The 24,957-nt window shown below is 42.2% G+C and overlaps 1 protein-coding gene across 7 annotated transcripts in view; it reads right to left on the bottom strand.

The window, feature by feature from the left end:
- The window catches only part of ARHGAP6 (Rho GTPase activating protein 6), a 790,573-nt gene that overhangs the window by 267,736 nt on the left and 497,880 nt on the right, over positions 1–24,957 (bottom strand). For all 7 annotated transcript variants that reach the window (XM_045164531.1, XM_025277133.3, XM_044937362.2 and 4 more), the window contains exons 6-9: positions 24,428–24,483; positions 21,474–21,624; positions 20,380–20,528; positions 13,600–13,779 (exon numbers count right to left, since the gene is read on the bottom strand). In XM_045164531.1, the coding sequence (XP_045020466.1) occupies positions 13,600–13,779; positions 20,380–20,528; positions 21,474–21,624; positions 24,428–24,483 (536 nt within the window). The remainder of the gene's footprint in view (positions 1–13,599; positions 13,780–20,379; positions 20,529–21,473; positions 21,625–24,427; positions 24,484–24,957) is intronic.

Raw genomic sequence — 24,957 nt, 5'->3', positions numbered from 1 at the left:
AAGGGAATGGCAACCCACTCCAATATTCTCGCCTGGAGAATTCCATGGATAGAGGTACAGTCCAGGGGGTCACAAACAGTTGGACATGGCTGAGCAAATAACACTTTCACTTCAGTTTCATATTCACTACTCAATTCAATTCAAGTGGGGTGAATTGTCACTCCACTCGTGACTGGAGATAGACCCTAACCACTTGGAACCCTCTGTTGCTTGGACTCGATTTTCTTGACTTTGAATGAGCAAAATATCGTGGTTAAGAGGACTAGTGTTTATAACTTCTTGTCCAAATGGGGACACTTTCTAGAGTTCATATTTATAACTATGCCAAGACAACAGGCAGAAATGAGGACTGTCTTGGGTGGTTCTGGAACATACGATTAGTTTATTGGGCACAGACCCTGCAGCCAGAGGCTGCTTGTGTCTGAGTTCCAGTATATGGCTGTTGGGCTTTGGGCAATGGATCTAACCTTTCCAGGCCTCAGTGTTCTCATCTGGAAACTAGAGACAGTAAGAGGACTCACCAAAAGGGCTGATTGACATGGTGATGTAAAGGATGCATTGCACGTTGAGAACTTAGAAACACCACCTGGCAGATAGCAGACACTCAAAAAATGCTGCTACTACATTTGCAGACGTCACTTTGCCATTCAGTGCCTGCTTCCACTTGTTTCTTGCATCCTGGTCTATCAACAATTAAGAGTTTTTGCTTCACAGTGGGATGAAGCATGCTCTAGAATGTTATAGATGAGCATCATGTGTTTCTCTAAGCTTAATCCTCAGGGCATGAGAGGACGGCCTTCCAATCCTAAATCACTCATGTAGGACTTTTCTAGAAAGCAAGATTGAACTTGGCTCCAATGGTTTTCTACTCTGTAGATGCTCAACCAAAGGAAATTTCAACTATTGAGGGAAAATACATTTTCATTCTGATTCTCTCACATGTGAGCTCGGAGACAAGACTCTTAAATGTGGGGACAAGTCTTCTGAGAATAAGTGGTTGGTGGAAGAACTTGCCTCCTGCCTCTTGCAGAACTCAATTCATCTTAACTCTAAGAAGCTGGAAACAATTTTATTAAGAAGAACAGGGATGAGAAAGTAACAAAATGTTTTCCTCCTTTCATAAATCTGTTCTTCCTACTTCATTCTGAATCTTCATTAATGACATTGCCAAACCCTAGTCACACAAGCTAAAAAGCTGGGTTGGATTCAAGCTTCTCTGTGTCCTTTCCCCTCCACGTTCAGAGACAGGAAACCCACTCGATTTCATCTCCAAGATGCCTGTTACTTCTTCCCTCTCTTTTCCATTCCAGCTGCAATGATCCAAGTTTGAGCCCTCATTATCCCCTTGGAGTTCTCATCTGTTAGCCATTACCAGCTTTCATTTCCCTGACAGTCATACTGCAAGTTCCCTCTGGAAAACTAACTGCTCCCCAACCTTCAGCTTGAGGGTGAGGTGTGCCCTCACCTAAATCAATGAGTCTTTCATCCCCAGACTAAAGCATGGATGCTTGAGTGATGAGCATGCGACTTCATTAGAAGCAATGAAAAGCTGTGAGAACTTCCCAGGGACTTTGGAGAGACAGGATACAGGGCCTGAAGATAATGCTGACAACTGAAGAAACAATTCCAAGAAATGGAGAGAAAGAAAAAGGGGTCTCTTGACATCATTTGAGTCCCAGGTAAAGCCATGCCTGAAGCCACATTTGCTCTTGGATTGTTCAGCTGTGTGAGCCCCCAAATTCCTTAAGCTGGTTTGAGCTTTTAATCAAAAACAAAGATCCATCTTAGATGGGCCTTTGATACAACAGCTTGCTAACCTGTTGTTGTTCAGTCACTCAGTCATGTCTGACTCTGCGACCCCATGCACTGCAGCACGCCAGGCTTCCCTGTCCTTCACTGTCTCCCAGAGCTTGCTCAAACTCATGTCCATCGAGTCAGTGGTGCCATCCAACCAACTCATCCTCAGTTGCTCCCTTCTCCTCCTGCCTTCAATCTTGCCCAGTATAAGAGTCTTTTCCAATGAGTCGGCTCTTCGCATCAGGTGGCCAGAATACTGGGGCTTCAGTATCTAACTTGTGTACTCTCTGTTTCCCTTAACACATATGTCAAATTTCTTCTCTGGTTGTCACAATGCTCTGATCAAGACATTTGACCAAAACCCTTTTTAATCAAAGCCATCCCTTCACTTGCTTGCCTCAATCTGTTCCCATCTCCACCCCTAGCAGTCATACCCACACACATTCTACTTCAGTACCACTGTGCGTCTCAGTCTGACCTTTTCCCACCTCATCCCTTTAATTCATTACATAAATATTCGGTGAATGCTTCCCGAGTGCCAGGCACTGGATTCTGGGATTCAGCAACAAACAAAACATACAAGAATTCATGTCTCCTTGAAGCTGACAGTGAATATGGGAAGACTGGCACTAAAGAAATAAACAGAAAACATAGCAAGGATCACTTGGAGAAAGATAAAGCCAAGACAGGGAACAAAGAATCCTGGGTGGGAGCATGCCATTTAAATGGGATTGTCAGAGAAACTGACATTTTAGCAGAGAATGGAAAGGAGGAGGGAATTGGAGAAAATCATTCCAAGGAGAAGGGAGAAAGAAACAGCAAGATGTTGAGTCAGGAGCAGTGAGGAGGCCAGGGAAATTGGAACAGAGTGAGAGGAAGAAGGCGAGTGGTAGGAAGGAGGTCAGGTAACCAAGGCCAGATGTTGTGGAGTCTTACTCCATGATAATGATTTCTGCTCTCAATCGAAAAGGCAAGGAGCCTCTGGAAGTTCTGAGCAGAAGACGAACACAACTTGTCATCACTATGGCTACCGAGGTGCTAGGAGATTGCAAAGAAGCAAAGGGTGAAGCTGGGAGCGCAGATGGGGGAATTGTTGTCGATACATCCAGAAGAGAGATAAGGGAGGGCCAAGCCAGCGTGGTGAGTGGATGAGAAATATTTGGATCCTGGAGACAGTGAAAGTAGAGACCATAGCAGCAGCTAATCGACTGGGTGGAGAGAGAGAAGGAAGAGGAGAGGGAGCAGGGGATGAAGAAGAGAGGCTGACGTCAACGTTCCCAGGAAGGACGGGAGTGCTGTTTACTGATACAGAGAAGCTGCAGGACGAGGAGGAGGCTGGGGGTAGAGCCTAGGACTGTGGCTTCCCTAGTGGCTCAAACAGTAAAGAATCTGCCTGCGACACAGGAGACCCAGGTGGGCTTATCCCTGGAGAAGGAATAGGATACCCACTCCAGTATTCTTGCCTGGAGCATCCCATGGACAGAGGAGCCTGGTGGGCTACAGTTCATGGGGTCGAAAAGAGTCGGACACAACTGAGTGACTAGCACTTTCACTTCACTTAGGTATAAGAGTGAGAGGCCTGTGAGACATCCAAATGAAGGAAAGCTCTAGTAAGTGATCAGGAATAAGGGTCTGGGGTTCAGAAAGAGTCCTGGGTGGAACATAGAAATTTGGGGGACACACATATAGATAGTACTTAAAGCTCAGTGACCAAGTGCAATGGCCTAGGAATGAGAATGGAAGGAGAAGAGAGGAGCAGGACTTTAGGTCCAGAATGGGAATATCTATTCTCTTACTTTATTGAATACATTAAATCAATTAAAAGACTGACAATGTTTACAAACAATATGACCCAACAGATACACATGATTCCATCAGTTTTTCCAAAAGTAAAATTCAAAGGGTGAAAATGAGAAGAGAGGGAACTCATTAAAAAAAAAAAAATGAACTGCGAAGCAAAAAATGGTATAGGCCAACAATATATACAATAAATTTTTTTTCAAAAAAAGAAACTTTCACGAGCAAATTAGGAAAACTATGTGTATTTTTGTCCAGTTAGTTTAATTTAAAATTTCCTATGCTTAGACATGTAATAAAAAATTTTGCTCCAAGCACCAAATCCATTCCCACTAAGAATAAACAGTTGGCGTGGATGGCCTTCAGAGTGGTGCAAACATCACAATATCAGTTCTCTGATCAACTCAGGTTCATTATTAGAATAGCTTACATGAGGGATCATTATTTGAAAATAACTTTGCATACATTTTCAAAAACCATTCTGCAATTCAGAGTTTTACTCATTCAACTAGGCTTCATTCGTAACAAATTACAATTACTGATGTTTATTTTCTGTAGCATATGTGGCCTTTATTTGGTAAGAAATGCAAATAGAAAGGGTCAGTGTTATAACCCTATCTACAGTTCCTTTCTAAAAGACTCTTGGTACTATTTTGCCTTGGAGACACTGTTTACAAATGACTGAAAAAATATAGCTTAAATATGTATGGATCTGTGTATTGCAGGGAGGGTAGGTACTATTTTCCTATGTATTACACAAGACTGACTACAGTGGATAATACATAAGCCATTACTTTAATTAATTTATTCATAGCCCATCTTGTTACAACATGATTTAAAGCAGCTTTCAGAATTCACATGATAAAACCACGTTTGTTTAAAAAATAAAGGAATAGTTCAGAAAATTGGAGCCAGTGGGAAAATGAAAGTAGAGAATTTGAAATGATGCCTGGAACTGACTTTTAATATTCATACAACAGCATTCAGTGCTGTTTTCCCAATAATTCCTCTTATCTGTGTCCACATTTGCACATTTCATTTCCTACTATTTAATAAAAATTTCAAATTACTGGCTCAGTTCAATAGGATGAGTATTCATTTTCTATTAATTTAGATACTTAATAGAGAAACCAAAGTGAAGAGAATGACCTGACAGGAAATAGCAGCTCACAGCGCGGAAGAAGAAACACCCAGGCAGAGCGTCCACACACACATTCCTTTTCAGTAATTAGGATGCTGTTGAAAGAATATCTGACCAGGAATCAATAGCTCCTGAGCTCCAGTTTTGGCTCTGCTGCTTATAATTAATATAAACTTGGGAAACATCAACCATCTTCTTTAGGATTCTGTTCCTCCATCTGGAAATCCGAGCATGTCCTATCTGTCCCCTTCTCCTTTATGGGGATGCTATGTGGATCAAAGGGCTAACAAATTTGAAAGTATCTGAAGAGTTGCAAAGAACTTTAGAATAAAAACTGTATTGGAAATAGACAAAATAAGTCAAACAGTTAAAAAACTAAAAGCAGATCAGTTAGAGATGTGAATATTTGTTCTGAGATTTTTTTTCTTGCCTAACAGCCATCAATTTCCACCTCTTATCCTGGGTGCTTGCAAAGAAACCTGCCTATTCTCTTCTGCCTAACACTTCTGGTGGGTAAGGAAGTTCTGGGATTTCTTCTCAACATGTCTCCATTCTCGACTGCCCCTTGAATTTCTAGAGCTACACTGTATGACCTCTTGAAGTTAGACTCTGTGTAGCTTCTACCTTTTGGCTTTTTCTCTTCTGTCAGACCTCAGGTCTTTGGGCTGGTCACATTGTCAGAAAGCAGGGATTATCTGACTTGACTGCCTGGAACTTTGAGAGGTTGCAGTTCTCTGTCAACTGGCCTCCTTCACAGCTACGTCAAGATCATATGGGCCAATCCTGGCCAAGGGACCCCAAGGGGGGGGGTCTTGTAGAAGCTTCTAGAAAAGGCTCTCCTTCATATTGACAAGAGATGCAGGAGAGAAAACATCTCTCTTTGTGACTGGATGTGATAATGGCTGCAAGAGCTGCTGAAAATGATTGTGGTCTCTTCAGCTAAAGATGGTGGACCAGAGAGAGGATAAGTGCAACTGAGCTGCTAAAATTGTGCCCCCAGGCTTCTTCTTATGAGATAATATTCAATTGGCCTAAAAGTTCATTTGGGTTTCTCCATACATCTTTGAACAAATTTTCTGGCAGCCCAATAAACCCTGAGGTTTGCCACCACCCATAGTTGACTGCAGTTGCAGTTGGAACTCCTACCAGCATATCCAGGACCGTTCACCCACTTACTCATTCGCTCACACACTCAACTTTATGCTCTTTCAGAACACAAGCTAGGCTGGTGCTTCCTCTGCAATGGTTACTGAATGAATGCTGTTGGAATCGCTACAAATACTAATAAAAAATAACCCAGGATTATTGGTCTTCATGATGTACACTGGTCTAGTTGTTTCTCTCTTCTTGGAAGTGGTACCAATCTCAGGCTATAGGACAATTTCCTTGTTACTCATTTTTAGAGTTGGAAAATAAATTTCCTTTCCCAACTGAGGATCACTAGAATTTTTCTAATAAGTTCTTAAACTACTGTTGCCATCAATACAAAAACTCTAAAAATGAAATGTATGACTCAATAATCAAATTTTTTTTCTTCTGGGACTTTGCATGTAGTGAAACGGAAACTAAGGAGTAGAATCATAAAAAGCATATTACTTTTTTTAAATCAATCAATTCTGAACGTTTACGTGAAGGAACCAAACCCATCCCAAAAGGGCTTCTTCCTTTACAATTTATTGTTTCAAAGCAAAATCTCCATTGGGTTTTACTCAAGTATTTAGCAACTTTAGATATTTTCTAAGGGTACCATATATGGTTGTGTTTATTTGGAGACTCAACTCCTTAGATTTTCATATGTTCCTTCAAAGGATAATGCTATTTCAAAAATCAAAAGAACTTTGGACTCTCCTGCTTGAAAGAAAAAATGTAAACACTGCACATATGAAGGAATAAAACTGTCACAATTAAAATCCACCCTATCAAATTAAAAATGAAACCTTGAATGATTGCCTCGGGTATAACTGCTATGATGTATTTTATTCCATAAACCACAGAGAGGGAAGGATGGTTTGAGTTTTCTCCATTGGCTAAGTCACCATAACAAACCATTAAGGGCATCTGGAAGAGCAGTTCCCAGGACCCAATCCTACTGCTCTGTCTTGCCACCAGGTGTTTCACACCAATCCACCACTTGGCACTGAACCAAGAAGGATGCTTTGCATTGAAAACTTTAACACTCCCCAGCAGAAGTAAATGTCACTGAAAGTCATGATGACATTTCTTTTCAGCTAACAAACACACTCAAGAAATCACTTTGGCTATTTATGGGAGCAAAAGCTCAAACATGGGCAGGCCCAGCCTTGGACCTTTGTGCAGCTCTGGTTTGGAGGATGGCTTAATATTATGTAAAGAGGTCTCAGTGCATTTGAAGGGTCAGAATGCATTAAGAAATTCAAAAAAATTTTCTCACGTGCCAACCCATGCCGCACAGCGTTTTTGGCAATTAGGAAGCATTCACGAACAAATACAGTCTAAGAGCCCAGGATTCATGGAGCTGTGATGGGGAATGACTTGTGGAAGATGAAGAGCAAGGAGTAGTCTTTGCTCCATGGTAACAGGTTACAGGAAGTGGAAACGGATCAGGTGTAATACACTCTGGCCCCTCTCCCCCTGCAGCAACAGAGCATGCATTCTGTCATTGCAGACAGGGACAAAGTGAGCTGGCTCCAGCAGGAACACACACTGGCTCTTGTAGCCATCTGCTGGCCTGGACATCGAGTGGGTCAGTGTTATGATCAGTTCAGAAGGACCGATGCTGTTAAAGGTCCCCTTTACTCCCCATTTTCAAATTGGCTAAAATATTTTCCCCCACCCACTCCTGGCCAAATGGACTCCATATATGAGACATCATGTTAAAGTACCTCATCTTTTGAGTAGGGGGGGTATCACACTGTAGTAATAGTTCACTTACAGTTGTTGCATCACTTGGGCAAACACTCTTGGCTTACTTCTCATGAAATCATGGTGAAATTTAGAATAAATTATTATGATGTACATAATAACTAGCCCAACTCCTGGCACACGAACAGTGGTTATTTAAAAAAGAAAAACAGTGGTTATATAAAAAGGGAAATGGAAATCACATATAATTATCTAGCTATGTCGATAGGGGGTGGTCTCTAGTTTGATGATCTGGGTTCTTGCTTGACTCCTTTTGACTTGGCATGCGAAAGAAATTTTAAGAAAATGTAATTTGTGCCGGGAAAGAAGAGAACACAGAGCAAAGCTTGGCTTCTAAGCTTGGAATCTTCATCACAGCCTCTGACCCTTGCTCCCAGTAGTTCTCATTCGAAATTTCCCACGTGTGCTGTGCTGATCCCCAGCTAAGGCTGACCAATCAGCAGAGTGGGAACGCTCTGGCGTTCCCATGTCTCCACTGTGCTCGGCACTTTCCATCAGCCCATAAGGGCGGTGCCTTTGCCTCTTTCCCTCTCTCCAAAAAAGAAGCCCTAGTAGTATCGGCCCTGAGAGGGAGCGGACTCTTTTCTCCACTCTGCTCTGAAGCTCTTATTAATTCCAAGTGCCACGATGAATTTTCTCTGGCATTCCCAACATCAGCTACAGAAGCCACAACTTTCAGAACAATTAATGGGTCCCTGATGGAGTAGCTGAATGCTTTCTGCCTCGCAGTGATACCACTGATCGTTTCTAGATATGCATGATTCTTCCCTTTGATTTTCAGTGTTCCCAGAGAGAGTATGATTTTGTGTTTTCAATTTTTACATAGTTACTGATATCAGGGAAGGAGGGTTATGATTTAAAGGTTGGGGAATCTAAGGTGTATGGGTACTGAATTTAAAAAAAAACACATTTTTTTCTTAGCAATACAGTATTACAGTATTTTTTTTAAACAAATAATTACTGAGCTCCCATTTTCTGCCAAGTATTTTCTAGGTGCTGTGGATATCAGTGAATAAAACAAGCAAAAATCCCTGCTTTCATAAAGTTTGCATTCTATTAGGTTTCAACAAGCATAATACACAGTGAGTTGAAAGTGCTAAGTGCTATAGCTAAAAGGAAGAAAAGAATAAAGGGCTAGGAGTATATATATGTAGGAGCAGGTCACAGTGTCACATGGCGAGGTGCAGATGGGCATCACTGCCAAGGTGACACCTGGAGGTACTTTGATAGGGCAGGCACCTGATCAATTTCATGTAATAATAGCAGTGATTTCTCTCTGTTTCTGAAATGCCTGTGTGTGTGTGTGTGTGTGTGTGTGTGTTAATCGCTCATTCATGTCCAACTCTTTGCGACCCCGTGGACTGTAGCCCACCAGGCTGCTCTGTTCATGGGATTTCTCAGGCAAGAATACTGGAGTGGGTTGCCATGCCCTTCTCCAGCGGATCTTCACGACCCAGGGATTGAACCTGGGTCTTCTGCATTGTAGGCAGATTCTTTACTGTCTGAGCCACCAGGGAAGCCCTTTGATGTACCTAGTCCATGCCGTTAAGTGCCCTATGATATCATTTCTAATTCTCAAAATAATCCTGTAAAGCTTCATCTTTTTTGTTTGTTTGTTTCCAACAGAAAAATGACGACTTAGAATAGGGCCAAGATTACATAGCAAATACCTGGCTCAGCAGAGATTTGAATTCTGGGAACTGTTTGTAAAGCTCATGGTCCTCCCACCATTTTGGGAGTTTCCCAAGATGTGGTTTTCCCAAGGTGTGATTAGGAAACTAGCAGAAAGCCCTGGAGGCATTCATTAGCGCACAATTCTGGGCCCCATCTCATTGCTACTCAGTCTGAATCTCTGGAGTGCAGCCCAGGAATCTGAATGTCTGACAAATTTTTCTTACGACTCTGCTGCATGTTCAAGTTTGAGAACTGTGATTTTAATCTGCTGCTTTGGTCTTTTGATAGAGTGATCATCATGGTGGGTGTTATCATGACCTCTTTCCAGCTGGATGATTTCTAACCCAGTGTCTGAAAAGCAAACAACCAGTTTAAAAAAAAGAAAAAAAAAAAAAAAAAACTGTCCTAGCCACGCTCTCAAATTGCAGGTCAGCCTCTAAAGCTGGGTATCGCTTCTGTGTTCTGGGACAGTCAGGTTCTTTTTGGCCCTTTCCCATTAAGTCAGATACTGGCCACTTGGGAAAGGCAGTGTCAACATGTGGAAATGAAGGACATTATAACACTCAGAACAAGCTTTGGGCCCCTGCCAGGCCTCTGTGGGTTTTTATATCCCTTTCATCAGTTCCATGGAACCACTGCCTCCAGAGTGCATTTTGCCTTGAAGGATGAGCTCACAGCCACCTTTTCTAACAAGTCTTCCTTTCTGATGCCAACGGGAAGTGATGCCTCCTACTCTGACTTCGTAAACATTTCCAAGAACTGTGAAAGAGTACAATAGCTAACCACCTTTAACCATTAGGTTCTGTCTAGCTTCATCCTTTCTTGTTTGGAATTACTGCACTACTTCTGAAAGCTTCTTAAAGCAAAACAAAATGAAACAGCTATATACAGGAATGAATTTTTGTCCATTCACACAGACCAGCTTTGCCAACCAGTCACCAGTGTCAGTATAACAAACTAGATTCTGAAATGCCAAATATTCCAAAATCCATCTACAAGTGAGGAGATTAATTAATAAAAAGAGGTGAAGCTAGGGCATAGAACTATGCAGATTTTAGAACTAGAAGGGATCTTGGTTATTATTCATTCTAACCTAGTCCTTTGATAATTAAAGAAATGGAAATCAAAGAAGATGAGGTCTCAGAGCTAATGTATAATAAGTGTTAGTCGCTCAGTCATGTCCGACTCTTTCTGACCCCATGGACTGAGCCCACCAGGTACCTCTGTCTATGGGATTCTCCAGGCAAGAATACTGGAGTGAGTTGCCATTTCCTCCTCCAGGAGATCTTTCTGACTCAGGGATTGATCATGGATCTCCTGCATTGCAGGCAGATCCTTTACCATCTGAGCCACCAGGGAATCCATGTATAGTAAAGAGAGGACTATAGCAAAGTCAGTTTTCTTTTTACTGACCTACGCTAGAGATCTTTGTACTGTCCTCCTACTTCATTGTCCTTTTTCTCAATATATAAATCTTATAGGTTGTCTAAGGAGATCAAGAATGCTTACGTGAATGGTTAACTTACTCTGAGAAAGGTAGCCTTAATTCCTCCATGCCCATACTTCTTCATAAGGAGTAAGGATCAATAATACAGAAATCATCATATGTCACAGAGGTACACTGAATCATTCATTAATCCAACCAATATTTCTTGTTTCCACCAAGTACCAGGTGTAGGGGTAATGCAGTAAAAAAAGTAGATGGAAATGAACAAAAATTCACTTCAACAGAAAGCTTATATTCTAGTGGGGAAACACAAACAAGAGAAATGAATAAAGTCCTTATGAGCAATGATGAGTGCTAAGAGGAAAAGGCAGGGAGAGGGAATAGGAAGTGAGGATGTGCGTGCATGGTTGTGGGCTGTATGTTAGACAAGGCGGCCACGGAAGGCCTTGTTGAGAAGTACAGATCACAACTGGGGAACGCAAATGAAAGCTACTACCCAAGAGAATTCTGACATCAGTCTCTAAGAGAATGGCAGATAGAGATGAGATCTGGAAAACGCTGGGAAAGATTTGAGTACTGACGTTCTTCTGGTGCTGTTAATAATCTAGGCAGTGGGAAATGGAAGTAGAGGAATGGAACAATTAAAATGGCGGCAACTAGACTTTGAAGGAAGCCATGAAGCAATTTGCTAGTATCTGAGGTGAAAAGAAATGTCTGATGGTTTGTGGTTTCACATAAAGAACTTTGCTTAGAATACAGAGTTTAGAGAATGGAATTCAGATTGACAAGCAGTATTATTATTTTTAATCTACAGAGCATGAAGCAATGCCAAGACTACTTGGCAAGATGATATGTGACTTAAAATTTGATGAAAATGTTGAAAACTTCAAACATCTGATTCACCCAAATATGTAATTAATTACAAGGATTTTGGCTGAAGGGTGAAACTTAGACTGTTGTTGCTGTTTAGTTGTTAAGTTGTGTTAAGTCTTTTGTGACCCCATGGACTGTAGCCCGCCAGGCTCCCTCTGTCGATGAGATTTCTCAGGCAAGAATACTGGAGTTGGTTGTCATTTCCTCCTCCAGAGGATCTTCCCAACCCAGGGACTGAACCTGCATCTCCTGCATTGGAAAGTGGATTCTTTGCCACTGAGCTACCAAGGAAGCCCTGAAATTTATTATATAGAGTTCATGAAAATTTCCATATTTTTTTGAGAGTCTACTGCATGCAACACACAGGCAGTGCCTCAGAGACTCAAAGAGGAGCAAGACACATTTCTACCTCAGTGAACTTTTCACTGCAATAGATCCATTTTCACTTCCTCCTGGGCATCCAGAAGGAATTCATTTCTCCACTTCCCTTGCAGTGAAGTACAGTTTGTGGCTGAGTTCTGGCCAATGGGATTGGAGTGGGCAGGATGGATGTCCCTTTTAGGTTTGGCCCATGAAATCCTAGGGGACTGAAGAGTCTCTAAATGCAAGGAGCTGGGTTCCCTATGTCACCAGCAGGAAGGCTGTCCACTAAACATCTGATTAAAATTTATGTGATATTTGTGTCTATTGTGCTGAAGTGCTGAGATCTGAGCCAATTTATGTTGCCCAAATCATACAATTATTGATGAACATTTGCATAGAATTTTACAGTTTGCAGAATGCTTTCACATATCAAAGGATTCTGGGAACCGCCCTGGGAAACAGGTCATATTTTAATTTTTTCCCCATTTTCCAAAAACTGAAACTGATGCTTATTGAATACTGAATTACTTGGTCATGATTACAAAGGTGCAACAGAGAGAGCAAATATTCTAAACCACTGGCTCTCAAATTTACAAAAATAACTGGTATAAGACAAGGATGGAAATATATCTAATGCAAGGCCTTTGATAAACATAGACAAAATATTAGGGAAATTCAAAAGAGGGAATTAGCACACTCAGCTGAAGAAGCCACTAAAGGCTCTAGTGGAATAGGTAAGATTTATAGTGAGTGTCTGCAAATTCAAAAAAGAAATCTATGAAGAACCATCGAGAAGGTTCCTACAAATTTTGATAGGTGCTATGAGTGTGAATAGACACAGAAGAGAATTGGCATTTGTTCTAATGATCCAAGGGAAGTGGGAGCAAGCAATGAAGTTTTTCTGAAGGAAAACAGGAACCAGTAATTCAATACAAATAAAAAAAATATTTACTGAGTGCCTGCCAGATGGAGAGCCTTCCAAAATTGTACAGAGGATACAGAGAGGCGATAACAAGGGCACAGCCTGTGTTCTAAATGCGCTTATAATCTACTAGGGGAAACAGCCATACATGACTTCAACACAATGATAAGATAAACATCAATAGGAACAGTAATAGGGTTCAAGGAACAGAGAAGTAACATGGCAAAGTGATGTGAGAAGGACACAGGGAAGATAGGTAGAGCTTCATGCAGGAAGCAGAATCTCCAGATTGACCTTGGAGGAGGGGCCATTGCTGAGGATGGTTATAAATACATGAATTCATGGGGGCCACACATAATTCCAAAAAGAGGTCTTTTTATCAATTTTGGGGGCAAGGACACTGCTATACAATTCATCAAGTGATTCCAAAACATGACTATTGTTTAGGAGACAAGGAAGTGACATTTATAATTTGGATATGTTTGTTAAAACATGGAATCATAAACTTACAGTGATGTCATAGGTGTGTACATTTCTATTCCTACTGAAATTGCCTGGCTTCCAGTGAATTTAGTCAATGACCAGTACTATGAGCCAAAAGGTGGTGTCCCTGTTTCATTATGCCACCAAGAGGCAATCAACAGGCAGCTTACCGAGATGTCCTGCCAAACGCGGGACACTCACCATGAACAGGGCTTCATAATTTTCGATCATTTTCTGCACCACAGCAATGATGGCTGTGCTCTCTTCAGCGCGGGCCGAACTCTGGACTGAGAACTCTTTGTCTGACGACTTCTGCTTGTGCAGCAGGTTGGGTCCAAATATGGTGGCCAAGTTTAGAGATGTCATTTTGTTCCCAGTGACCTACAGAAGCAGAGGATACAAGGATGGTTGTGATTTTTGCTTTTCAAAACACTGAGCGGTTAAATAATCAATTGAATCTTTTTACTTTCTCATTTTTTTTCTGCAAGGACCACATCATCTCTGTCAGAATCCATGAAGGGCATCACATTTTCCTTTTGCTTCACATCTTGAAGTTCATAGCTCAGTGGTCATCTCAATAGCATACTGAGTAAAATTTTAGAATGCTGTTTTTGTGAAACTGGTACTATATAAAATTTCTATCCTGTCTGCTCTCAAAAAATATTGATGTTCATCCATTCGACTGACCATGTATCCATCCCTCTATCTATCCCTTCATCCATCAACCCATCATCTCTTTATTACTCCATCCACTCAGTACCCACCATAGATGGGCATTTTTCATGGATTTTAATTATTCTAAAGTTTTTTCCAACAAAGATCACAAACCACTCCTTATTTTAAAGGGTTCACATTCTAGAGGAGAAAAGCAACTGATCAATTACAAGTAGTCGAGAAGATCCCCTGGAGGAGGGAATGGCAACCCACTCCAGTATTCTTGCCTAGGAAATCCCATGGACAGAGGAGCCTGACAGGCTACAGTCTACAGGGTCAGAAAGAGTCGGACACAACTGAACTGAGCATGCACGCATGAGTATAAAGTATGAAACGATCAACTCTGGAGGCCCCAGGGAAGACACTCCAAAGAGGGGGCAACATTTGCCCAAAACCTTGAAGGAGAATAGTTTGCTGGGCTGAAAAACAGAGGAGCTGGCGCACGGGGCACCTTCACAGTGGTGAGAACACTGTATGCAAAGACAGAAATAGATAAAATATGCCAAGGCACCCCAGGAAGCTCAGCAAGGCAGAGGGTGCTACAGGAAGGCCTGGTGAGGGCCAGGTGAAAGTCACTGCTACGTGTCCCCTGAGGGGCAAACCTGCTCTTGGTTGAGAACCACTGATCTAGGCCAGTTATTTCTCCTGTTGAAATCAGTTGAAAATCTATAAATGCCCAGGTAAGTCTGGGAATTGTGGATGCCTGGGGAGGTTCCTTTGCCTGGGAAGGTCTGCATGGCCTTCGAGAGACAGGTGGATGCACAGCATAAAATTCAAACACAGAATCAATTCCTGACCCACAGCTAAGACTCAGCCTCTGGAGTCCCCACCTTGTCCCATGGAGCCCTGAATGGATGGCTACCCAGCCCTGCAAGCCCAGCATGGCACTTGTCTGCGTGGGTGCTCAGTAGCTCAGTCGTGTCTGACTCTTTGCAACCCCATGGAGTGTAGCCCACAAGGCTCCTCTGTACATGGGATTCTCCAGGCAAGAATACTGGAGTGGGTTGCCATTCCCTGCTCCATGGGATCTTTCCAATCCAGGGATCAAACCTACGTCTCCTGCATTGGCAGGGGGATTTTTTATCATTACCACTAAAGTAAAGATAAGGAGTGTGTTATTTTTAGAAGGCGAGGCCATTTTTAGGTTTGCCGCCAAGGGGAATGATTTCATGTGGTAAACACTGGGAACTTTTAAGAAAGTGCCCTTTATGTACAATGGTTCAATTCTGTTTTTCCTTTGTTTCATTTCATCGATATAAAACTCGACAAGTTTTCATATTATTTTTCATTTCTCTTCCTGGAAACTCATGGCTGAGGATAAAACCAAATGGGCTCTATTTTCAAATTCATCCCTTTAGAACTCAGAGGCATTTGGAATGCTTCCCCTTTCCCTCTTAAAGTAATATTGGGGTTTTCTAATTAAAACAACAACAACAACACGATCAAATAGAAGATTTTGTTTTCTTTGAAAAGAATGTTTAGTACAAGGACAATCCAGAACTCTGCTTCCGCTCGCTTGTCTTCTCCTGGTGCTATTTTGGGAATGCAACACAAGCCCGCTGTTAAAATGCACCAAAATTCCAGCTGCAGACCACGATGCTGTGGTTTGTTAACGCTTTTTTTTGTTTTGGTTGGTTTTACTTAATTGTCTTTTAAACTGGAAGATTTGCTCACAGATGGCATCCACCTTTGTCCCCCATGTTATAGCATATCTCTCTCTCACTTGCCCCATCACCTTTCTCTATGACTGGCTAATATAATGTGTACTTGGGCTTGCTCCATTATTTATCAGAGAATTCAAGGAAAACATTTATCTCTAAATAAGCATCCTAGATCATTTCTAAGCCAAATATGAATAGCTCACATTTATTAAAAGCTCAGCATGTCGGTGAGGGAGAGAAGGATTGGGAGTTTGGGATTAGCAGAAGTAAACTTAAACATAGAATGGATAAACAGCAAGGTCCTACTAGAGCACAGGGAGATATATACAATGCGTGCTCCTGTGTGCTCCATCACTAACTTGGGTCCAACTCTTTTCCAACCTCATGGACTGTAGCCTGCCAGGCTCCTCTGTCCATGGGATTTTCCAGGCAAGAATACTGGAGTGGGTTGCCACTTCCTTCTCCAGGGGATCTTCCTGACTCAGGGCTTGAATCCAGGTCTCCTGTACTGTAGGCAGATTCTTTACCATTTGAGCTACTGGACAAGCCCTACTTGAGCCACTACCCTATGATAAACCATCTTGGAAAAGAATATGAAAGAGAATGTACCTATATAACCGAATTACTTTGTTGTACCGCAGAAATTAACACAACACTATAAATCAGCTATATGTCAGTAAAATAGAAAAATGTTTCAAGTTTAGCACGTAGAGTCACTGGGCTAGGGGCTTTGCACAGACTGTTGCGATCCCTTCTCACTACTCACAAGATGAAGCCGCTGCAGCTGTCATTATTTTACAGACAAGGGAAGGGATGCACAGAGCCCGGTTCCAGGCAGCCTCTGCCCCTCACTCTTGCTGGCAGAGCCGGCATAGCAGGCACGTGGGAAAACTGGCCCCAAAGCCCGGCCAGGGTGAGGAGAGTCAGGTACTGACCCTGCTACAGATCCAAAGCCAAGCTTCCACTTCCTTGAGGCCTGTATCTCATCAAAGGCCCATAATCCCGGCCCTGTGTTGGTAGTCTGTAACTTCTTTTTGCCCCATAAGATTCTCTGAAGAACTGGAGGCCAGCTATGGACCCTCTCACCAAAAAAAAAAAAAATATATATATATATATATATATATATACATTCACACCACATATTCCATGCCATGCCGGGGAGTTCTTGGATAACCTGAAAACCACTGCTCTAGACGTTTCCATGATGTTCCTGCAATATTCTCTCTAGAGGAAATGAAATCTTTCTTATATTTGGGAATTTCTCTTTTCCCCTAAGGAGCAAAACAAATAGCAAACTGAACAAAATGGAATAAAGCAAAACAAACCCAAGATAGCAAAACATTTGATAAAATACCACTATTTTTTCCCCCTAAAGCACTCATTTACTGGTCAATAATTTTTCTCATGCTCTTCTTTTAGACATCTTTAAGATCCCGTCAGTGATGCATGGGAGTTTAAGCACCTATTAGAAAAGAAATATTACTTTCATCTTATAAAAGAGGAAGTTCAGGTCTCCCTCTAACCCAACTCTATTTTCCCTCCTCTTCCTCTGTTTTATAAAAACAATTTCACATAGTAAGGTGCTGGCAGAGGCTGTGTGAGCCTCCAGGCTCCTTGACACTCTGCATCATTTTTCTTCCTTTTGCAATGCATAATAAGTGCCCAACAGACACGTAACACACCTAGCAGAAACTAACAAACAGGTAAGAGCAAAGGTTGAAAACTGCTTTGTTTCTTGACTGTATTTTACAGTTGAATTTTTCTCTCACTCCAGTGCACCCATTCTACCTGTTCATACCAAAGCAACTTACATCGTGAGTAAAGAACCTCTCTCTCATTCCTCCTCCCTTGCCCTTCTTTTCTACCAATAGGGGTTTTAAGCTAACTCCCATTCCTAGGCCATACTTATGTGGCCTGCTTACTCAACCCCTGCACACCCTTTGATATGGCGTTTAAATTCAATCTCCTCCGCAAAGCCATTCCTAACTTTTCTGGTCCACGTTCATCACTTCATCTCTGGAGTTCTGCAGTGACTCTGTGTTGAGATTTCTAATTCTATAAATCCTTGTGTTTTTACCCCCTCCACCTTCTAGGATGCCATGGCATTCCGGGAACATGAATTAGAAAATTCCCAAACGATGCTCACTGGTTTAGAGAAACACAGAGTAGGTGCTCAGAACATACATGATTCAGATACCAAGGCCACTCTTATATGGAAACATTTATAATGTGAAGTGCTGCTTTTCACATTGCTATTTCTATGAAACCTTCCTAACTCACTTTCTTCCTGTCTCAAACCAATCTACAACATAGATTATATCACCTTAGTCAAATCCTTCCAAAGATCCATGGCTTAAAAGAATCAACCACCTACCGCTGGCAAAGGCATTCAGTACTCTGGGAACTTAGCCCAATTTCCTCTCAGACCTCATCAGTACTTTCCCATACTGCAGCCTCTAGTCCAAGATGGCTGTGTGGGCTACATTTTCCTGTAACTTCTGAACATTTCACAAAAGCAATGCTCTCCTCATATTTCCTCTGTCTCTCTAATTTTTGGTTACTGGTCCTTCATTTTGACTCAAGGTTTAGGTTAAAAGTGTCTAGAAACCCTTGTCATCTCTTGCTTCCCGTACAACTTTGCTGTTACCAGCATATTTTTCTATGCCTTGTAATAAACTAGTTTTCTCAATGACTGTGCAGTACCAGTTGAAGAAGTTTTGTGTCCAAAGTTTAGGTAAGGAAATCCAGGTTTAGGAGATTAACAGATTTGTCCAAGAACACAGAATCAGTGAGTTATAAAGCTACCAAGTGTTTACAACCAGGGTGGGCTCCCCACCATACCCGGGGAAAGGGGGACTTCCCAGGAGGCACTAGTGGTAAAGAACCTGCCTGCCAATGCAGGAGATGTAATAGATGTGGGTTCGATCCCTCGGTCGATTCCCTCCACAAGGGCATGGCAATCTACTCCAGTATTCTTGCCTAGAGAATCCCATGGACAGAAGACCCTGGTGGGCTACAGTCCATGGGGTCGCAGAGAGTCAGACACGACTGAAGTGACTTAGCACGCACACATGCAAGGATGTTTTCTTTTCTTTGCCATAGGCAATGCAGTCTTGTTCAGCATTTGGACTGAAAGAAAGTCTGAAAATGATTCTAAAAAGGCACAAGTGAGTTCCATTGGGCATTTTGCTTTCCTCAATGCCTTCTTAATCACCTAAAACCTGACTTTCTTCACACATAGTACTTAAGAAATGTCAGAGAGGCGTTTCACGTACCTGGGAACCCAGACAGGGCTCTGCCTTAACCCAATGATTAGGGAGATGATTCTATAGCTTATAGTCAATAAAGGCTGACACCCAGTCGGGTAATATAACTACTTAACAATTATGCGAATTACAGTATATCCAATGAAGAGCAGTGTGAGCTGAAGGAAGGTGTCAGTGTCATATTATGAAACCTGAAGCCAGCAGAGTTTCACTAATAACTGCTATGGAGATAAACGGCTAACTCAGGGAAGTTCTATTCTCACACTGATAGGGATGATGAGGATAAGAAAGGTAGAATTGCTTTTCTGGATTAAAGTGAAAAAAATTACATATGAGCATGGCCTTAGGGAAAGCAATCTGACAATTACAGAAATGAATCCATGACACAGCTGAGTTCTGCTTAATAGGATTTAAAATAGAAAGCTTCTGAGGTAAGTAAGCTTGGAATGTCTTTGGCTCCTTGTTGATTTACAATGCATGTTAGCATAGTAAAGGGTCTGAGATCTGGGGAATAAAAAGTCAGGGAGAAGTATGACTACATGGTTTCAAAAAAGGGAAGCAGGTCTCTTTTTAGGGTTAAGATTAAATAGTGAAAGTGAAGTTGCTCAGTCTTGTCCAACTCTGCAACCCCATGGACTGTAGCCTATCAGGCTCCTCTGTCCACGGGATTTTCCAGGCAAGAGTGCTGGAGTGGATTGCCATTTCCTTCTCCAGGGGATCTTCCCAGGAATCGAACCCGGGTCTCAGTTGTTTGCTAATAAACTCCGGGAGTTGGTGATGGACAGGGAGGCCTGGCGTGCTGCGGTTCATGGGGTCGCAAAGAGTCGGACACGACTGAGCTACTGAACTGAACTGAATAGGTCACTTAAAATTGAGGCCAGCATCTCTCCTTTGTTCAAGGGAGAAAGTGGAAAATACCTTGAAGCACCAAAGAACACCAGAGCCTAAGACCTCAGACTGGGGGCCAAGTCCAACAAGAACATTCCAGAGGCGTCCAAAGGACTGTGGAGAACCTGTCTCTAGGAGTTGATACCAGGTGGCACTGAGATGCATTGCTGTTTAGTCACCCTGTCGTGTCCAACTCTGTGCGACTGCATGGACTGTAGCCTGCCAGGCCCCTGTGTCCATGGGATTCTCCAGGCAAGAATATTGGCGTGGCCTGCCACGCCCTCCTCCAGGAGATCTTCCTGACCCAGGGATTGAACCCACGTTTCCTGCCTTGGCGGGCGGATTCTTTACTGCTGAGCCACCAGGGAAGCCACCTTATTCTTTTTTAGCTCTCCCTTTCAAAACAGGAAAAAGGAAGAGGCGTGCATGCGTGGCGGTGGCTGGGGGCGCACCTCCTGGCCATCCTTGCTGACGTTGTCCTCGGCGTGCCTGGCCACGATGGACAGGAACTGCAGCAGGCGGTGGAGTGTGTCGCAGTTGCAGGGAGGTAGCAGGTAGATGAGGAGCTGCAAGGTGCCCAGCTGTTCCTCTGGCTCCAGCACTGAGCAAGGCAAGAAGAGGGGCTCTCAGTAAGTCAAGGCAGAGGTCACGCCCTTCCGGCTCAACTGTCTTCAGAAAGGGATTAGCAAGGCAAGTCACCTTTCATTCCTGCCCCCCACCATTGGTTTAGCAATTCAACAGTAAGGTTCTATGAGGGATAGAAAGATCAACGCGACCTGGGGAAATGTAACACCCACAGAAATCATTCTAATCCAGGCGAGAAAGGTAACCTCATTTCCCTTATTTTCTTCTTCTTCCTTCCCTTGGTGGAAATCCTCACAAACTTTAGGGATCACAGCCCTTTTGCAAACCATGTGGGAATGTTCTAAAATCTGACTTTCTAACAGTTTGGAGGCCCTGGTCTGTTGAGCAGTACACAAGAGGTAGACTTTGTTGGCAATAAGCGAAACCCGGTACAAAGTCAGGGTCTTCTTCTCTGTTGTGAGCCTGTCACCTGCAGCAGGAAGGAACGCATGGAGGCTCACACAGTTCCAGCCACTTCCTCCTCCCAGTCGCCCTCCTGTTCTCCTTTGGGGAGCTGTGCCTCTAGCCCTGAACCAGCCACATTGCAAGTCCTGGTCCTGGGCTCTGCCTGGAATATTTCCCATCCCCCTTTCTCACTCTGGGTTCCAGAAATGCAAACTCATTTTTAGGCATGGACTCAATCCTCTCTGTTACTCCAGAGCATCAGTTTGTAGCACTTTCTACTATCCTAGAGTCGTCTAAAGGCATCCCCAGTGTTTCTTGGCTACTTCCATTTGATTCATGGCAACTTTCTTCCTGCCAATTCTCCCCAGGGTAAGTCTCAGAAAATTCCCCCAATAGCCTGATCATTAGAGATAGATAAATCAGGTCAAAATAGCTATTAGGAAACATATACACAAGGTTTTGATGAGTGAGTGGGACATCCCAGTAAGACATTCCTGCAGATGGCTGGGTTACATACAGAGGGTGTTGATGAAAGCTGTGTACAGCTCCCTGGTGAGCAGGGGGTCTGGCATGTCCCTTAGGAACTCCTTCAACAAGGCAGCCACATCATGGACGCTGTGCTCTTCCTCCAGGGAGACATCAACCCCACGGTCAAACTCCTCACGTAGCTGGAAAGACAACGGTTCCAGTGGCAGTCTCAGAACAGCACACCTCAACATTCAGTGCCCAGCAAAAGAAGGGCTGTGACACGCAGCCTCGAGGAGTAGGTTTACCCAGACCCCGCCCAGACCCCGGGAAGGAGAAGCAAACAACGTGTGACCTTGATCTACAGAGTCTATGCAAACCCAGCCCTGAATGAATGAAGTGAAAGTGTTAGTTTCACTATATAGCCATCAGGGAAGCCGATATAAGCCCATATATATGTGTATATATCTATAGCCACCTGGTGGCTAAGACTGTAAAGAATCTGCCTGCAATGCAGGAGACCCGGGTTCAATCCCTGGGTCGGGAAGATCCCCTGGAGAAGGGAATGGCAACCCACTCCAGTATTTTTGCCTGGAGAATCCCATGGACAGAGGAGACTGACGGGCTACAGTCCAGGGGGTCACAAAGAGTTGGACACAACTGAGTGACTAACACTTTCACTTTCATATATATATATACATATATATACACACACATAGGAAATGCATTATTAAATAAAAGTATCTGTGGGTTTACTGTTAATGACACAAGCAGCAGGGCTTGATAATGACATCCAGAAGGTTGGGAGGAAGAGCTAAGGGGTTAGGTCAACTCTGACTGTGGGAGGGAGGAATTAATCCATTGTATAGCAGTTTTGCATGTCAGCAATTTTACCACGTTGGAATTCTGACATTTTCCACAAATACTAGACAAGGAAGCAAAGAGATTTTTCTGCAAACAATGAAATTAAACACCCTGAGAAACCATTTGTTTCTCTGAGGCTTGAAGGGTGACAATAACTAAATAAAATCTGTCTTAGATTTGTCAAAGTAGCTTTATTAACATTTTCCAGGAAGTTTGCCTGCCTTCATCATTATCCTCGCTCCTTTAGCATTTATCACAGTAGGAAAACACAATAGCCAGAAGGAAGTCATAACTCTACACCATACTTTTATCTCGGACAGCTCAACTTCTCTTAGGTATTGTTCTCTGATGTTAAAATCAGTTAGTGAGTTTATGAATCTGCTCTAGGCAGTAAACTTCTGTAAGTGTTCGTGTGCTCTGTCATTCATTCAGGACAGATGTGCTGCCCATCTGCTGTGTACCAGGCTTTGGTAAAGGTCCTCAAAATGCGGTGATGAGTCAGGAGGCAAAGCCCTTCCCCTCCTCCAGCTCTCAGTCAGGTGATAAACTGGTAACCTCATCAATCACTAATTAGCTCTTAATACTGTGACAGTTGTTCTGAAAAAAAAGTGTAGAGGGTTATGAAGTGATATAACAACATCAATGGTGAGGTGGAGCATACTTCATGCTTGAAATCTGACCACTTATTATTATATATATATATATATATATTTTTTTTTTTTTTTGGAGAGTCCATAAGTAAATCTCCATACAAAGGTTTTCCCTTGGGTGAATAAAGATGTAACTGAGGAATAATGTCTGTCACTAGCCACCTCGCCACCTGATAAGAATGGCCATTACTGTCCTGAATGGCTCATCACTTCCAGGTCACTCGCCCTTAGTGTGCACCAGGCAGCCAGAACGAAGCAGGCTTCCATTGGCACCACCCCTATTCGTGACCATTCAAACATATTGTGGTTCTTTTCTGAGCGAGAACACACACACACACATGCGTGCACGTGCCGAAAGAAAGGACTGTGGAAAGAGCTTGATCTAAACTGTGTGTCTTGAATTAAATGTCTTTATCTCTCTAAGCCTCAGAAGTGGGTGAAAAGGCTTTGTCTCTCAGCTGGTGGGCGAATTCAGTGAGGTAATGTTTTTGAAAATATTCTGCAGCTCTGCACAGGAGGCCTAAGAAATGTTACGATGCTATCTTCTTCCTGCTAGTCCTATTGTGAAATGTTAAATGTTGTTCAGTAGTCTCTTAAGTGACTATTATAAATAAAACCAACCAACCAACCAAACAGAAAACATACTTCTTTTGAAAAACCTCTTTTGTCTGGACAAGAAAAGATACAAGAAGGCATTTATTTCACTCAGTTTCAATAATATGAACAAATATCGTTTCTTCAGCTTCATCCAACTAAAATTATTTTCATTTGGCTTCATTTTTGAATTGCTGGGTTCCTTACTTCTTTCTGTTGGAACCAACAGAGGGAAAATAATATTTTAATTTTCTTTTAGCCAACATATGAATTCTTTTCTCAAAGGAAGGTTTGTCTTTTATGAAGCTGTCATGAACACAGATATCTGTCTAATCATAGGAACCTGCTTCTGAAGCTCTAATACCAAACTTCTTTTGCAAGAAATCTGGAAAGTGTTGAAGGAAACTGAGGGGTACAATCCCCACACGGAAGATGAATTGGGGAATCAATGGTTCCATAGAAAATTAATACCATTATTTTTGAGAAGTTAAAGCTATAAATGTAGCATTTTCACAGAAGAGATATTAACAGGATCACTCATATTGCATTTTAGTAGAAATGGGTACTATATAATTGTTTTCTATTTATTTTCACTTACTGATCAGGTACTCTCTGAATCTCCTGAATTTACAGTGTCAATAAAATGTTTATAAATTAGTTTTGTTTTGTTGTACATGCCAGGGGCACGTATAGACATTGTGCTTTCAATTGTATGATCCTGAATCTTTCTGAGCTTCTGAGTTTGCCTTTTATTTCTTGGGACTCAATTATACTATAATCGGTGAGATGGTGCAGAAAAGATATTCAGAAATGAATTTGCATAAGCTCGAACTTTGCACAAGGTAATTCACCTAAAAGTCAAGTGAAATGTACAATATCATCTCCACTTTTCACTTACTTGTCTCACTCTCTTTTTTGAGCTTCCAACTCGGAATATCCCCACTGTCTGGAGGCCTGCAAATAAGGAAACAAAATCTTCAGTCCTGTTTTATGGTTTCAAACTGGAGCAAATCAAAATAGATATAAAACAGAATGCCAATACCACACTGCAACATGCAGGGTAATGGTGACTTGACAGCATGCACTAATGCTTATTTATGCCATGCTGGATTCACCAGGTACCTAGAAGTTAGCCCTGCTAGCACCAGGATCATTTTACATTAAACACTTCTGGTTAAACATTATTCTTGTGATATTATGTATTTCCACACTTTCTCCATATGAAAAAAATACTGTAACATTTTCTTCATTATACAGAAGAATTAAACATGAGTTTTCTATGAATTTCCAGCTGTTTATCAATTTGAAGATAGATATTTCTTGTCTCACTGATCATAATTAAAGCATGTGCTTATGAAAGAAAATCTATAATGTGTAAAAAATGATATACTTTAAAAATACCTGGTGTAGAAGTAATGATTTAATATT

Source organism: Bubalus bubalis, chromosome X (genome assembly GCF_019923935.1).
Source record: "Bubalus bubalis isolate 160015118507 breed Murrah chromosome X, NDDB_SH_1, whole genome shotgun sequence".
Classification (NCBI taxonomy): Eukaryota; Metazoa; Chordata; class Mammalia; order Artiodactyla; family Bovidae; genus Bubalus; species Bubalus bubalis.
The sequence above is the reverse complement of the archived record's forward strand: the minus strand, read 5'-3'. Positions and strand labels throughout refer to the sequence as shown.